We start from the raw sequence: 17,047 nt of genomic DNA, 5'->3' as shown, positions 1-17,047 counted from the left end.
AGCTGACTTAAACAGAAAACAGATTTAATAACAAAAACGCCTTCTTCTGTCCAGCATTGCTATTTTAAAAACACATTTAACAGGTTTTCTTATTTAAAAGTGCCCTCATCCCACGATCAGGGTGGAACAGACCTACGTGGGAGCTTGACTGGCTTTTAGTGATTTAAGTTATATCATTCTTTCAAAGATGCTTCCATTGCTCTTACTTGGGTTGAAATAAAAATCCCTTAGTAATCAGCCAGACATGATACAGCTGCTGCAATATTGTGATGTTAGTTAGCAGCTTTGATTCAAAATCTTTATAGTTGCAAGTACCATAAAATACCTATGGATTTATCCTAGTCCAAAGCAGAAGTTTATGCTCATTAGTGCAATCAATGTAAAATCTCATTATGACTCTGGGTATAGATTGTACTGTGTGATTTACCAGCCATCAGTTGTTGAGTTGCTAAGAGACTTCATATTCAAACTGATCAAGTCAAATCATCTAAGTCCACTTTACTTCCTCAGCAGTTCCCCATCATCATTCCATATTTTTTTCTTGCAGGATTCCTTGCACATACCTTCAACTCATTTTGAATGAAAGATTCTGCTCCATCATTGCCACTAGTAATGAAGCAAGCCGCAAAATAGCCGAACAACAAAAGCTGTGAATATCAAATGGGTTAAACAGAGCAACTCAACCTCTGAATCCATTTTGTCGTTGAAATTTCAGTAACTTTAGTTACATGACATAAAAGCATTACCTGTCTACCCATTCCCTGCTCTTGTAAGAGCTGTGAACAAGTGCATGGCACAGGTTTATCACATTTTGCCAGTTCAGGTTAGGAACTGCTCTTCAGACGGCTTTTACAGTAAAACAGCTGCTGCCTGAAAACACTGAGTAGAATATAGTAGCTGGTGCTAAAAACTCCTCATCACCACTCTGGCTACTTGATGTCCTTCAGATCGAGGAAAATTTTCCACTGTTATTCCATTACAGCTTCTTTGTATCAGTAATTGTGGGAGCAAACTGCCTCTGCATCTCAAATCTCGTATGGAAAGCAGAATAGTCCACCATGTCAATTACGCGAGCTCTTTTCTTCAGAGACCAGGATGGCACAAGGCTCCTTCAATTTAAACATGATGAAATTGGACACATTCCAGACTCTCAGGGTCTTCAACACTACTAAGGCTACCGTTCATGTGATGCATTACTAACACATCCAGGAAAATCTACTTACGCAGTGTTGTACTGCCTTTAGTTTAATATATTCGTCTAAGATAATCTACCTTGTTTGTTGTGACCTTCTATCAACTACGAGCAGGCTAGAAAAGGAGAAAATTGTTAATTTAAAATTCTGCACTTCTGAAATTATGAGGAAATCCAGTCCTCTTTCTCTCCCACACAAGACTGTGGTGTCCCAAGACAGAGAGTGAGAATCCTTCCTCAATGAGTCTTTAAAGAAAGGTCAGGGACTTGATTAAACAAATTGGAGGACTAGAGAAAAAGCCAAAAGCCAGACCAAACAATATCAACAAGGAAAATGAAAGCAGAGATCCAGTGATGCCTAGTGTGTCTGTGGACTCCATACAGAATAACCAATATGGCACTCATTACCCCCACTGGGGCTTGGAACTGGGCGATCTTTAAGGTCTCTTCCAACCCTAATAATTTCATGATTCTAAACACCCCAAATTTCCATGGTCTAATAAAAGAAGATTACAGACTGCATGTGATACAAATAAAAAGTTCAATGTCGAGTAGTACCTGCAACAAATACACAGGTCTATCACACGCCAATTCTCAGTTCAGGAACACAATGCATTCCTAAGGTCTGTAAAATCTTTAATAAAACTCTTCTTCCTGCTCAGAAACTTGATCCTTATTGACTTATACTCTGAACACCTTTGTATAGCTTACCCCAGCTAATTTTTATTGAAATTTTAAGAGCATTAAATTGCCCCCCCCAAATCAATAATTAAGCCATAATTTCATAATGAGGACTTGGACAGTATCATCATGGCCCAAACCAGGGCAGGCTGGATACCCAAGTTAATTAAAGAATACTTGAAAATAACTTGACGTAGCAGAATGCTAACATTTGCCGTCTATGACCAGACCTTATGCTGCATTGACACAGCAGCTCTTCTGGAGCTAGACCATTATTACTAACATAGTGTTGCACTCCATGAGAGATAAAGCCCAGGTGCCTGTGTCTAAAATTTGGACATCTAGCTAACTAAACAAACATGGCATGCAGCTTAAATGAATCTTACATTGTTGCAATGCAACAGCTTTCTACAGGTCAGCACATAAAATCTTAGCTGCACATGCAGTCCTACCCCATGCTAAACAAATTTATTACAGACTCACACTACCCAATCACTTAGTGCCCTGCAATCCAGAAAGCCAGACTGTTATTGTCCAGACTACTTGAAACGTTTGAGAAAAGTGAAATAAACTCTGTACAGAAAGCACATTGTTGTGTCCAGAAACGCTTTTCTGACCTCGCATGCTGAGAGATGGTAGGGCTATACAGATTACAGGTGAAGCTACCTCTGCTTCATTAATTACCTGGGACAGCAGCCAAAGACCCCATCCTGGAGTAAACTTCTGCCCTCTGTGCTTCACCTCAAAGAAAGTCAAATACATATGTTCTGTGCCACCTGACTAGATCATCTTCTGCATACATGAACTAAAGGTCTGTTTAGCTTATGACAGAAATAACAATAATCAGTGCTGATTTACATTTTTAAACAGATGTTGCCTGATTGCCATACTTGCACTTTATTATCCCAGGGCATCACTTGTTCTTCATGCTACATTGTTTATTTGGACTAAATGTCAGTATCCACAGTTTCTGGAAACTTGGGAACAGCTGGAGCTTGTTGTCCAAGCATCCTTAAAATTCCAGTTCCATGTATGCCCTGTTCTTGGCAGTTATTTTTTCTTAGTTAATTTTACTTTTCTGCTCAGAGTTGATTTACATGATTTCAGGCTTGAAACAAATCCAAAACTGGGCTGGTAAGAGGAGGACAATCTGTGATGTGGAACAATTAGTAAGATTTTTGCTGATATTTGGTAAATTCAGTGCAAATCTAAACTCTTCATCAAAAATTATACTAAAACCTGAGCAAAACACAAGCATGAATTTTGAACCACTAGCTAAACACTCAACACCAAACTTCCTTTGGACATTGTGTTCCTGCCTTCCTGGCATTTGTTTCTGGGCTTTTCCTTCCCTTCCATTCTTTGTACTTTTTTTTTTTTTTAATCACAGTATTTTAATTTTAATTTGTAATAACAGCTTTAGCTAAAACTCTTTTATTCCACTCTCACATGAAAACATAGCTGCAAGATACAATAAGCAAATGATAATCTTTAACAGGTATCTTTACAAAGAATAAACAGTTGCTAAATCATCCTTTTCTTACTCGTTCCCAGCAGAACCAAACCTTTTCTTTTAAAATACTTTTTATTTTGTGATATCAACATTTCTTCAGTGTATCTGCAAATAATATTGAAGGACAACCTGAGTACCCTCCCTCTTCTTCCCCCAGGTTAGCAAGATGTTAAACACGCACGCCTCAACCTTTCACTTTCTCCCACTCACAGGCAACCTACTCTATTAAACTGAGATTTTCTCTAGAAAAGCCTTGTTCTTTCTCTGTGCTTCCTCAGAAGCAGTATCGAGTCGCTGTGAAAAGCAAATGAAACAGTCTATCAGCATCCATGCCAACAAACACCATTAGTGTTAAAACTGGACCCATTTTGTTTTGCTGTCTATGGTTATTCTAGTGAAAAGTATTTCTTGGCGCAGTATTAGTTCCAATGGCAAATATTTCAAACTTCTCACAGAAAACAATTGCTAATTATTTCGGTAGAAAACAGCTTCACACTGACAACTTGCAGAGAGAGTCTAAATTCATTAAATAACTTATTCATGCTGAACGTAGAAGTATTTATAGAAATAGTTAGGCTTAGAACAAACTGAAGAGGTCTTCCCATTGATTCAACCACTCAGCAAGGAATAATTTTAACCTCTTTGTCTTTCCCATATCCATAAAAATGGCAACAAGGTCAGTCCCTCCCATCTGCAACACTATACATGGTCATATTACATTTATAAACCTATGTGGGTGTCTGAAACATAAAGGGATGAGTGGGAAATCAATTATTCGCCTTTTAGAAACCTTTATATTTGGATAACATACTTGCCTTTAGAAAGAACTGACAGGTTATAAAAAACTCTGAGATGCTGACCTGTGGTGCTGTCTAGCTTCATGCCAATAAGGCATTATCTTCCAACTCTACCTCATGAGTTAGAGAGACAAAGAAAATCTATTTTGAAAGCAGAAGACTTGGACTTGTAGAATTCCATTTGCTGTCAGTAAGAAACTATTACCTTATATACGATGATACCTAGAGACTTCAGGTAGAAAGGTTCAAGGCAAATAAAATACATTTTTAACATTTTATTGATGAACAGCAGAAAATGCACCTTTGTTTATCATACTGCTGGATGTAATATCAATTTGTACATGTGTAAATAAACTTTTGCACATGTTTTCAACATAATAGCTGCTGTTCTGAAAATAGCTCAGGCATATGGTGTCACAGTCACGGACATCACCCTGAGAAAGACTGAGGATAGAGAGCAGTGTGGTGGGAGCAGCAGAAGGATCTGAGGACTGTAAATCCGACTACAGCCACAGAGTAAATTGTCAGTGGCTATTTTGTGCTGAGCCATCTTTTGCCTTGACTACACTGCCAGCAATAGTTTAAAGACAGCTGGAGTGCGTCTATATAAGCTACACAAAACGGTAAATTCCATGCTTTTTGAAAAGAACCAGATCTGACCTACATTATACAGTAAAGCATTGCAGATGGCCTTTTAATATATCTTTCTTCCCAGGAACAAGTTTTGTCACCAGGGAACACACAATGCCCTTTGTCCTGCATAACCAGAGGCTCAATAAACTTCTGTTCCATATCCTGGCAGGCACATTCTGTAGTATTTTCTTCAAACGTTATTCCTATATCTGTACCGCAAGTAACTTATCAGAGCCCATGAATATTGTTGTTCATATTCTCTATTAGCCATCTATGTTATCAGTGCCTTTCTTTAGAGTAGACGGTGCTCTAAAATAGATATATACATATATGTATATATAATTATTTTCAGTTGAGTAGCGGTCTTGTAATGGAATGAATTACAGATCTGTAGAGGAAGATTTGAAATGGTGCTCCACAGACTGCTTTCCATCTTCTAAGACTTTGGAAATGCGCTGCAAAAAAAGAGGAACAGAGTGCCATACGTTAAAATGACTACTGTAATATGTATTTTAATTACTAGCTTGTGGTCTTAAACTATGCCTAGAGAAAAAAAAAAACATTGACCAAATCCTGGATACTTTGAATTAATTTCTCTATCCTGCAAAACCATAAACCTGTATTGAAACCTGTCCACATGATTGCAATCATGTTGTGAAGCACTGTACAAATGGTTTTTTAGCTTTATTCAGTCCTTTTTCAGACTTGTAAAAAAGAACATTTTGTCCTCCTTATTTTATATGCTATTTAGGTTTAAATGTGAGTGATGAGATCACGCTGAAAAGCTGTTACTCCTGGGTCTGAAAAGAACAAGTGTGTGATAAATCGAATATAAGTGAAACCCTACAGACTTCAAATTACCAGGTTATTCTTGTTTCTACCAGAAAAAATATGATTATGAACACATCTAAATGCAGATTTTCCTATATGTTGCTTTATGGTCCCTGAAGGCACTATTTATATTTTTTAAAAGACTGCAGAAACTAATGGATGAAAATGAAACCTATTGACCAGAAAAAATAAAAACAAAAGTTTTTAAAAAAATCGACCTTTGCTTTGAAAGGTCAGCAAAGAGTTGACATGTAAAATACTGCAAGTGCCACAGAATGCTTATGCAGTATGAATATCAGTAGCTACCAGCATCTGCACTATGTCACCCTCCCACTACCTGAAAAAACAGGAAAACTTTAAAACTTTTGAATCTTAATATCTGCACTGAATATACATTTTTTTTGCTCTCAAACACTACATTAAATTCAATAGAATTACTTTTGTGAAATTTCCACAGAAACCTGTAAAAAGTTTCCTACTTTAAAGGAAGGCAACCTGTTTTAAGCAACATTAATGACTCCAGTCTAAGCCAATTCTACATCAGAAATTGACTCACGCAGTGCATGTTTTGCTATATATGCTATGCTTACCTTACTCTGATGCTAGTCCTAGCTGCCCGATGTTATTAAATCGAACAAGAAATAATTGCTTTCCTCTTTTGCTAATAAATGTTACAGAAAGCAAATCAAAGAAAATCAGTAGGTCAAATGAGACCTCTTGTGGTTCAGATGCAGAAGTGCACGTCTGAGCCTTCCTTTTGAACACACAAAGATATACATCTGTATTCCAGAAAGCACAGCCAGAGGCAAATTTTTGTTTCCCCATAGAGCTTCCACTCCTCTCTCTGACGAGAGAAGTAAGGGAAAAAAAAAAGTAAGAGTTTGACTTATGATCTTATGGTATGTTAAAATGACTTAATTTTCAGAGCATAGAATTTTTGAAGAGGTAACACTTTCTTTTTTCACCATAAACACACAGAACTTACCATTGTTTTAAATAACTGGTTCACTTTCTTTTTTTTGAAGGTTTTCTTGTCACCGTCTGAGGTGGAAGGGAAGACTGGTTGACTCAACCTATGTGATGCAATTGTTTCATCAGGTGCCACAGGGCTGACAGACAGAGTTAATCCTTAGGATAAAAACATATTGATTGCACAAAACAAAACCAAAAAAGGAGAGTCAGAGTGTAAGATAAAGCAGAATTCAGAACAATGAACTACTGCAATTACTAGAAAGAAATGAGACATTTTTAATCTAACTATATCCTTAGAATACAAAAATAAGTAATGGGGAAGCACTAAACTTCATTACATTGAAACTGAATAGTGAAAAAAATTAACCAATCTGGTCAAAGAAGAAAAAATAGATAAATACATGAAAAAGAAGTGGGCCATGACAGTCTATTGTGCTGTGCTAAACATCTGTTACAGGCATCTGGAAAGACAGGGACAATAAGAGGGATAGATGAAGTGCAGACTAAGAAACAGGATGTGCTATGGAAGAAGCAGGGTGTAAAGGATATTGAAATAGGGCACATTTTCTCTATACACCCTGGCCACGAAATGAGTTCCACCTTCAGTTACACTTTCCGTCTTTCTAGTGGGCAGTTATGCTACCTTGTTTTCCCTCCCTCTTGCTGGGAGGGAGGCTTATGAGGTTCCTCTCTAACGTCAAAAGCAGAAGTTGAAACCCTACTGTGGGGCAACCTTTGGGGATATTCATCTGCCAAAGCAAAGTACAGAGCATTTCTTCCTGTTTCAAACGCTGCCTTCAGCTGTGAGGGCAGACTGCAGAAGCCCTTGCTTCTGCAAATGAGACCCTACAGAGCATGGAAGATGAATAAACCTTGCCTCTTTCAAGGCAGGGGGAATGCCCACAATATATAAGGAAGCAAAATTTGGAGCTCTAGAAGTAACACTTTTGGAATTTGTGTGTTAGCACCAGGCAGCACAGTGTTATCAAGCAGTAGTAGCAGTCCAGCCTGCAATGCACAATACACACTTAAATTGTGATCTTTGTCTCAGAGACACGGAGCCACATGGAGAGAGCTACCTGCTCTGCTTGGAGCAAACCCTTTATTGCTATGTTTTCTTAACACAACGATAAAGAAATGTAGAACTCTCATCTTACTGTAAGCAGCTTACCTGGGATAGTTGGCATAGAACGACTGACAGAACTCATCTGCTTGAGGACAGATGTTTTCTGAGGTGCCACTACATGTTCTGAGAGGTTGGTGTCACTCATGAACTCGTATTTCCTTGACAGCTGTTTAATGAAAAAAAAGCCACTAATGATGAACTGACATATAAGCAACAAAGATCTAAGGGAAAGAATATTTTGTGAAAAGCATAAAAGAAAGTAACTAATAAACAAACTATCATGCCTAACCCAAGCTAAAAACATGTAACGATTTTGCAGATGATTTATAGTTAGATAAATACTTCTCATTCCAAATAGAAAAAACAGTACTCTAAAAGAGCTAGCTAGAAGAGATTCTGTAATCTGGAACTGTAGGATGGTATTCCTACCATATCTTTAGAATAATACCATCAGCCAGCTCTGACTGTGATCTGCAAAGTAAAATGAAGTTTTGAAAACATTTTTCCCTATTGCATTAACATAGCCAGCTTGGCTTGCTGTGAGGCTTGTCACTATTTTTCTGAAGCAAAAGAAAATCCTGTAACTCAAAATGTAGTGAGATTCCCACAGTTAGGTGTATGTGTTATCCAATTTAATCAAAAGATAAAGGTGTTGCTTGTTTTTGTGTATTAATGCTTCTCAGAGCGTGACTGTGCTTTACATCCCTCTTTTGTATGAGGACATGTAAGACAATCATAATCCTCCATAAGTTTCTCCTTGTTTCCCAAAAGAATCTTAGCTTTCTACTGAATTCACTTTGCCTTTGATGATTCCTCCAAAAATTGTTGATCAAATGACTTCTGCTCTTTCCATGTAATTCAACAATCTGTCATTGCCTGACATTTTAATTTAGATAGGGCTTCTGTATCAAGAGGACAAATTTCAAATTTTTTTTTATTATTTCTTTTTATACTGAAAGAAGGAAAGTCTCCTGAGAGTTAAATTAAAAAAAAAAAAAAAAGCACAATGTAACTTATATAAGCCATTCTAATGATCTAGCAGTGCAATAAAAGCACTCAGATGATCTATGGAGCGAGAGATGCCAGTGCTTCCAAACTTCAGTCTGGCACCATGTAAGGAACACTGTTTGCAATCTTGCAATTTCTTAACAGCTGCATGTTCCATAACAAGGTACAAAACGTACAGGGCTCATCACTTTTGAAATAGCCTTGACTGCAAGGAGCTGCCATGAAATGTCAGCACAGTCAATTGCCTCTCCACAGGAAAGCTAGCTTAACCCTCCCAATATAGTACTCCATTTTAAGGTAACCAAGCTTCAGAAATTGCAACTTCAGGGCTATGTTATCTGTCATCATAAGCAAGTAGACATGTTCTGATGTTTCCATTGATTTGTTTCCTCCTCAGCATCTTGCAGGTTTCCTTCATGGCAGGGCAGACTGTCTCTGCATCCTGCGTATTTCCCTTTACGACAGCTAGACTTCTGTGTGGTATATTTTTCTTTTGCTAAGCAAAGGAGTAATGTCCTCTTTTTTATGGATTATAAAATACTGCTCTACATCAATAACATACACATTTCATGTCAGAGATAGAAATATCAGGTGCCGTCTTCTCATCAGCAAACACCACACTGCTTCTTTTTGTTCTTTTTTTGGACCTTCTCATCTTTACTTCAGGGTGAGGATTAATTTGCAGAGCAGTCTCCTCTGATTCTGCTTTTACTGGCTTTGGTAGCACTACTTCCAGATCAAAGCTGCAGGAGCAAAAGAAAAAAGTACAAGTTGCTGAGTGATATTTTAAAAGCCACTGGTATTCTGATGTCATTTCCCCATGAAATATAAATGCAGGTTTTCCTTTCCTTTGACTTTCTATGCTGCCTTGCAAACTGTTGGCAAAGAGTATATGATATGCTTCAGCTGGGAACTATAGATACAAATAAGATGCCTTCAGGGGGTATGATGTCGTCTTAAAATATTGCAAAGAATGTAAAAACATTAACATGAGTGCAAATCCCTTTTTAAAGATCTGTGCATGAGCTTAAGAACTCCTAAACTAAACAGAGCTAGAGCTCATATGGCAAGTTTATGCGCGGTGATGATGGTGCCGAAAGCAAGACATGCTATTTGAAAACAGTGGAACAGACTATTACTATTTATTGTCATGTTTTAAATGCATCCTCCTACCTATTTCACCATATTGGACAACAATGCACATACGCGGTGATAAAAAAAAAAAATCTCCCTCCTTTCTTCCTCTGATTTTTATAGTTTAAAAATTGGGCTATTTTTCATTTATAAAACCCCAAATATTAAATTGGCGTTGGCTTTAGTCCCTTCTCTGCTGATGTAATTAGCCTATTGAACATAGGGCTGAACTTACTTTACAACATAAAAATTGGTAAATTAAGTAGCATAGTGAATTAGTTGACCCATGCTTTCTAGAAACAAATTAGCATCACAAGAATTAAAAATAGGTGCATGATTCAGCTCCTTAAGTGTAGTTGTCTGCTACCATAGGAGGTGTCCTGCTTTATTAGAGACACGGGGCTGGCAGATACGACACAAATCATGTTTGTGTGCTACACCTTTCTTGGGTGGAAGCTGAAGGGCAGGAAGAGCATCTCATAACATGTGATACTACACATCTTTGTTAGACAACTCAAAAAAAAATCTAAGTAAGCAGTGTTAAACAATGAACTGGCAGACAAACATTCAAAAATAGAGGTGTATCTTAAGAAGAAACACTTCCAAGATAAGAGTCATACACCTTTGGTCTTTCTACTTTTTAAAAGTGAACTACTCAAAAAGGGGGATCAGATGTTTAAAAAAAAAAAAAAATCACAATCAAAACATGGCTCAGCAAGATCAATTTTACATGTACCTTGTTTGGGAAGAAGTTCTATGTGCCCAAAGGATAATTTATAAAGCAGTCAAAACAATTTGTGGATGAAAAAGCTGATCAATACACCTATAACTGTTCTCTCAAACTTAAAAGTCTTTATGTTTCCTAGTGCTGCAGTTAAGCAAGTAACTTACTTGTAAGTTTGTAAAGGTTGTCCTCTTCATCTCCAACTTTTACAAGAAAAAAGGTGCTAATTAGGTTAAAAGCTATATAAAGAAAAACTTGCAAAAAGCCCAAATCTTTGTATTTTTCTGAAATGTCATTTAAATTTTAAAATACTTGTTTCCTGAAAATGAAATGCCACTTTTTCCAGTGAGAGTTGAGTGGTTTTTGCCTATTAAGGTTGAAATACTGTAGCTTTAAGCCTAGAGGCAGTAACAGCTACAGTTAAAAATAATTTTGGCATAGTCTGAAGAGACTGCTAGTGGTCTTTATCCTAGAATGCCTTTTTTTAAAATCTTGTAGTTTCATCCCATAAAACTGGTTAAAAACCAGGACTGAAAGAAAATTTGTAATGTATTCATAACCAACCTTTCTGAAGCAATTTTGTTGGGAGTACTGCAGTCTGAATTCATGGAAGTCAGTGAAATGACTGATAACTGACGATAGGATCTCAGCATTGATCTTGGCCGTCCTACTCTCTTGTCATCAAAATCTGGCTACAGGATGGAAAAGAGAAAGACATTCTATCAAGCAACTTTGTGTGAACCTCATTTCATCCCTTTTTCCTAGGTCTTGAAGACAGCACAGATGTTTTAACATTTGGCATGAGAGAAGTTATTTGCTACCATTAATTACTATGATTGTTTCTTCTGTCTGGATACACTCTTACTCTAAGACCTCTCAAACTCAATGATACAGTGAGTAGCTAAATAAACTACAATTGACGTAATTAACTGTAAATTTGAAAAAGAAATTAAGAGAAATGGTGTCTGCTGATCTTATTTATACAGACCTGGGGTAGGCCATTAAAGTACTTGCTTGGGCAAATAGATTTAGTTAGTCCTTGCTCCAAGAGACTAATCATGCTCCGTCTTCAATACAACAGGTTCTGCCATCTCTATACGTTAATATAGCCTTTTTTAATTATATGTTTGCAAATGGTGAAAAAAATTAGTATTTCCCTAATAGCCAGACAGGAAGAACAGAAGGACTCTCCAGGTCATCATGTATCCATATTGCACAAAGCCATATATGCTGCACCATCTCTCTCTGCAAAGCTTGAAGTTGGTATTTTCTGCAGGGGAAGGAGAAAGAGGAGATTTCACTCCAAATCTTCTTGAAGAAGATTTATCTATCATAATGGAAATATCCAGCTTAAAGTTGATGGTTATTTAGGCTTTTCAGCCTGGTACAAAGTTAAACGAAACAATATCTGACTTATTTCCAAATGCTGTTACTCTTGTTAATAAGGTAGGGACAAGGATCGTATTTCTTGGCTAATTCTAGAACTGGTTCTCATTCTTCAGGACTGACTTCTGGGATCTAAAATTGTAAAGTGTAGTTAGCTCTTCCCTCTCTTTCTGTTCAAGTATCTCCTGGGATGAGCATGCCTCCGCCTACTTAGCTCATCACAGTGTCATGATATAAGGCGGGTTTCTGAGAATTTCCCAGTGTGTGCATACCATAAACTACTTTTCCAGCCTACTTAATTTTCTATCCTATATACAGGATATGAACAACTTTTAAAAAAAACATTTCATATTAAAGCACAGGGGTTTGTTCTCATTAGCTGGATAATATTAAAAATCTATGCGTCATTTCATATGCCAAATTCCCAAATACTTTGCTTCTGATGTCATTTCTCACTAAGACTCTGATGTCTAGCAGAAGACTAGGAAACATTTGTAGTTTCAAGAATTATTTTCAAGTGTTTTGCAGAGTTTACATGCAATGAGTTTACATCCTTTGAATGGCTAGAATCTTGCGATAAAGACACAATAGCTGCATAACTTTTTTTTTTCTTTTTTTTTAATAAAAAAGCTCAGGCCAGCCACCAGAGAGAGTCAGACATGGTAAAATGGCAGTAGTGCCATTCACAAAGTACATTCTCTGCCTTTGCAAAATTTTAAATAGGTTGCTTTTTTTAAGTGCTGATCTGTAAGAGTGCTGAAGGGTTCAAGCATTAGGCAAGACTGCTAATTGTGGACTACTGCCTCTTTATTGTTGCAAGGACGGTGGCATGGGACTGAAAATAAGAAAAACATACTGAGATAAATATATAAAATTTTCATCATATAGGTGTGTAACACTGCATAATATCCAAAATTTAGATTAGAAACTTGCTACTTTTTCCCCTATAACAGAAGAAATAAATCCTCTTACAAAATCATCAATGCTGAAAGCAACAACATAAAATAATTTCCAAAGCAACTGGTGTTTAATCACAAAAAACAGCCAACATCATTCTTGCTAGCCTGCACAAGACCAGATAGACTATTTTATTCAAGAATTGTCTGGAGAGTTTGTGTTTAGAAGTTATCCTTCAATTCCCATATATTTCAGTTTGGTCTCAACTAATATTTATAGTGTTATACACATGATAGGTTTTACTTCACAACACAGCTGGAAGTGGCTAGCACAGGGAGGCATCAATTGCAGATCAAAGCTGTAAACCACTAAGAAAAATTACAACGAGGGAAAACATGAGAACTTGCTTTTACTTCCTTCCGCTTTTCCTCCAAAGCCGAAAAGAATGGGATTTTAATAGACATAATAAAATGCTCCAAATCTTCCAGAATGAGAAATATTTGATATGTCAGAGAACTGAATCAACTCTTTGACTACAAAACTCAGGTCTTACTACCTTCAGATCACAAGAAAACCCACAAACAACAAAAGTTTAGTATGTGTTTTTGTTTAGAAGAACAATATGTGTATTAAGTAAAGAGAAAGTACAGGAGAGGTTAAAAGGAGAGCAATACCAATTCTCTGGTTCCATATTGTTTTTCCACTTTCACTTTTAAATGCTTGAAACATTCCTCCATACGGTCATGGAAAGGACGAAGATTATCAGAAACTCTTCTTTCATGAATTTTAATTCCAGCCCCAAGGAAAGGTATCTTGAAGAGGGGAAAAAAAGCAGAAAAAAAGTGAGAATATCAAACTGGGTCTGACAACCCCTCGAACTCCATTTAAAGTATGTGCTAAGTCAACTCCAAAACTCGTACTGTGATTGGCAGATAGATTTGTCCGTTGGTCTCAGCTTTTAGCAGCAAGTACAAGATAGAAAGGGCTCTTGAAAAATGGGCTTCCTCAGTCAGTTTTTGAAGAATGCTGGCTGCCTCATAGTGACCGTTTTCTCTCTTCTATGTATTTCAATGTTAATCCCTTATGAGATTAAACACACCACGCGAGAGTTTAAAAAATTCTTAGACTACTAGTCCACCTGCTTATGAAGGATGAAAAAATACCTAAGTGGATTCCAGGCAGGTGGTTTCAAACTCTTCTCTTTCAAATCGAGGATTAAATGACTGGGAAAAGTTTAAATCGATCTAGTGGGGGCTTAATTATGTGAACGCTTTGACAATTGCTGCAGCAATTTAATATGTTAATGCCTGGTTACTGAAGGTGACCTCTTCCTTTCTCCTCAATTTTACTCTGCAGACTTCCTCTGTACCCCCCACATCTCACGAAAAAGTCAGTAAAATAATGCTTCAATACAAAAATGAACAACTCAAGCCATGAACAGAAGCAGCTTGCCCTAACCAGTCTGACTTTGCTCAATCTTACCCCTGTGCTTTTCTTTTTTGCTGTTCATCCTTCAGGCTGGGGTCAGTGACTAGTAACCAAAGGGTTTAAGATCTCTGATTCTTCCTACTGGAGTTGAAAGAAGGTACATAACAATAGTTTTTAAAACCTAGGAGAGGGGGAAGTGTAGATACCTACTCCCTTCAAGGAGAACACCTGATAAAAAGGTTAGGAAAAGGTCTATCAGTTCATTAAATACCTCCCTCCACTTGAATTTCTTAAAAAATCCTTATCCTTTTTCAGAAGGAATGGCTTGCTTAGCAAAAAAAAAAAAAAAACACAAAACAACTTATAATGAAGGAAATGATAGTAATACTACCTTTCTAACCCCTCTTCCCTACAATGCTTTCCTTTGCTATTATATTGCTACTATCATCTTTGCAGTTATATTAGTGTAATAACATCCAGTTAAAAGCAAACAAAACAAATCTTATCTTCAAAGACAATGGACAGCACACTTTGACATGCTGTTTAATTAATAATAAAGACACACAAAGAGAAACTTTGTAGTGCTTCTCTTTAATATATAGACATTTCATTACTCTTCAGTCTTTGAAGATGGTGATTTACGAGTTTTGTGCAACATACTTTTAGCTACTCTTCTGCCAGTAACCATTTCTAACTGCGTTACCATTGACTTTTAGCTATTTTGCCTTAAAGTTTGGAGATTTTTTTTAAAATCCATTTAGATTCCACGCTTCCTTTTTGTGTTCTGACCCTATAAATACTATTAATTTTGTATACATTGGTCCACCCATTGACTTGATCAGATTTTATGGAAGCTCAATTTCAATATAACTTTTAAAAACATGTATTAAAGCCCATCTATTACAGACAGATCTGTTTGTCCTCTTTAGAGGGATTTACAGGGATAGATACAAAATCTCACTTTATTTCCTAATGCCAGATGGTATTATGGTCAATTTATACCACTACATCCACTGAGTACTTCTGATGGTCAGAAAGCAACCATATACAGAGCCTGTGGTAGGCAACAATATAGGAGAAAGCTGTAAAGGTTGGTGACTCAAACTAATAATCAAACTGAGATGAATCAAAATGAAACAGGAAGAAACTTCAAAAACATTAAGAAAATAGTACAAAAAAAATTCTATTAAAACTATCTGGAAGATTCATTTCAAGGCTGAGAGAGGAATAAATGGTTAATTCTTGCTGTTTCTCATCTATGAAACAGAGATAGAATCATAGAATCATAGCATAGTTTGGGTTGGAAGGGACCTTTAAAGGTCATCTAGTCCAACCACCCTGCAATGAGCGGGGACATCTTCATCTAGACCAGGTTGCTCAGAGCCCCGTCCAACCTGACCTGGAATGTTCCCAGGGATGGGGCATCTACCACCTCCCTGGGCAACCTGGTCCAGTGTTTCACCACCCTCAGTGTAAAACATTTCTTCCTTGTGTCTGGTCTGAATCTCCCCTCTTTTAGTTTAAAACCATGACTCCTTGTCCTGTCACAGCAGGCCCTACTAAAAAGGCTGTCCCCACTTTCTTATGAGCTCCATTTAAGTACTGAAAGGCTGCAATAAGATCTCCCCAGAGCCTTCTCTTCTCCAGGCTGAACAACCCCAACTCCTTCAGCCTTTCCCCATAGGAGAGGAGGTCCATCCCTCTGATCATTTTTGTGGCCCTCCTCTAGACCCTCTCCAACAGGTCCATGTCTTTCCTGTGCTGAGGACTCTGGAGGCAGTACTGCAGGTGGGGTCTCACCAGAGCGGAGGAGAGGGGCAGAATCCCCTCCCTCTACCTGCTGGCCACGCTTCTTTTGATGCAGCCCAGGATACTGTAGCCCTCTCACAAGGATAGCATAAGATCAAATCAATGAGGAAGAATTTTTTAGTGAGTTAGTACAAAGAATGAGACATGGAACATGATGAGAAATATCTTGAGCCATTCACTTCTGATAGTAAAATTCCAGATTAACTCACACTATTTCATAACATCCCTCTTGAACGGGAGATCATTATATTATGCCTTGATACAGCAATTACTATGGCCATTCATTTACACAGCAAACAGTTCTTTCTCACTTAAATCATCTATGTTTCAGAGGACTTTGCAGTTAGTGGTTTCATAGCAAACTACCGATGTGCAAAAACGTAAGTCTCTTCTTTCATTGTCCCTCATTGTGCCATATATTGATGGCAATAATTTCTATTTGGACTAGATAATGCAAATAGAATTGATAATTTCTGAGGTCATGTTTTTCTTCCTTCCATTATCGTAACAAATGCTTAGGTCAATGAAAAGAACCACTTCCCCTTGAATCTCAGCAAAAACCGAGTTTTTTTCTGCTACCACCTTCTGTAGGTGCATTTTCCTCTTTGAGGATAAAAGGGTTCTTCAGGTTGGTTGGCCTATCGTATGTACACTAAAAATAAAAAAAACAAATAATCTCGGTGCTGCTAGTATAGGCAGAATATTCAGTTTTCCTCTGGATATATAGTTTAAAAATATTTACTAATGGTCTTCCATGCTATTTGTCACACAAAAGACATGTAGCAGCAACCTTGAAGGGTCATTGAGCATGAAAATAACTCCTGTGAGCAACTAGCATTCCATTAAGGTTTTTGATGCAAAAAAACCCAAAATCCACAAAAAAACCTACAAACAACCAACAACAACAAACACCCAC

General features: G+C 37.3%; 1 protein-coding gene across 1 annotated transcript in view; it reads right to left on the bottom strand.

Moving 5' to 3' along the window:
• Positions 1-5,196: 5,196 nt before the first annotated feature.
• The window catches only part of DOCK2 (dedicator of cytokinesis 2), a 205,649-nt gene continuing 193,798 nt past the window's right edge, over positions 5,197-17,047 (bottom strand). Inside the window, exons 48-53 of the mRNA XM_059825590.1 lie at positions 13,569-13,706; positions 11,176-11,303; positions 9,316-9,496; positions 7,791-7,911; positions 6,633-6,775; positions 5,197-5,271 (exon numbers count right to left, since the gene is read on the bottom strand). Of these exons, the coding sequence (XP_059681573.1) occupies positions 5,197-5,271; positions 6,633-6,775; positions 7,791-7,911; positions 9,316-9,496; positions 11,176-11,303; positions 13,569-13,706 (786 nt within the window). The remainder of the gene's footprint in view (positions 5,272-6,632; positions 6,776-7,790; positions 7,912-9,315; positions 9,497-11,175; positions 11,304-13,568; positions 13,707-17,047) is intronic.

This window comes from Gavia stellata, chromosome 16, assembly GCF_030936135.1.
Source record: "Gavia stellata isolate bGavSte3 chromosome 16, bGavSte3.hap2, whole genome shotgun sequence".
Classification (NCBI taxonomy): Eukaryota; Metazoa; Chordata; class Aves; order Gaviiformes; family Gaviidae; genus Gavia; species Gavia stellata.
The sequence above is the reverse complement of the archived record's forward strand: the minus strand, read 5'-3'. Positions and strand labels throughout refer to the sequence as shown.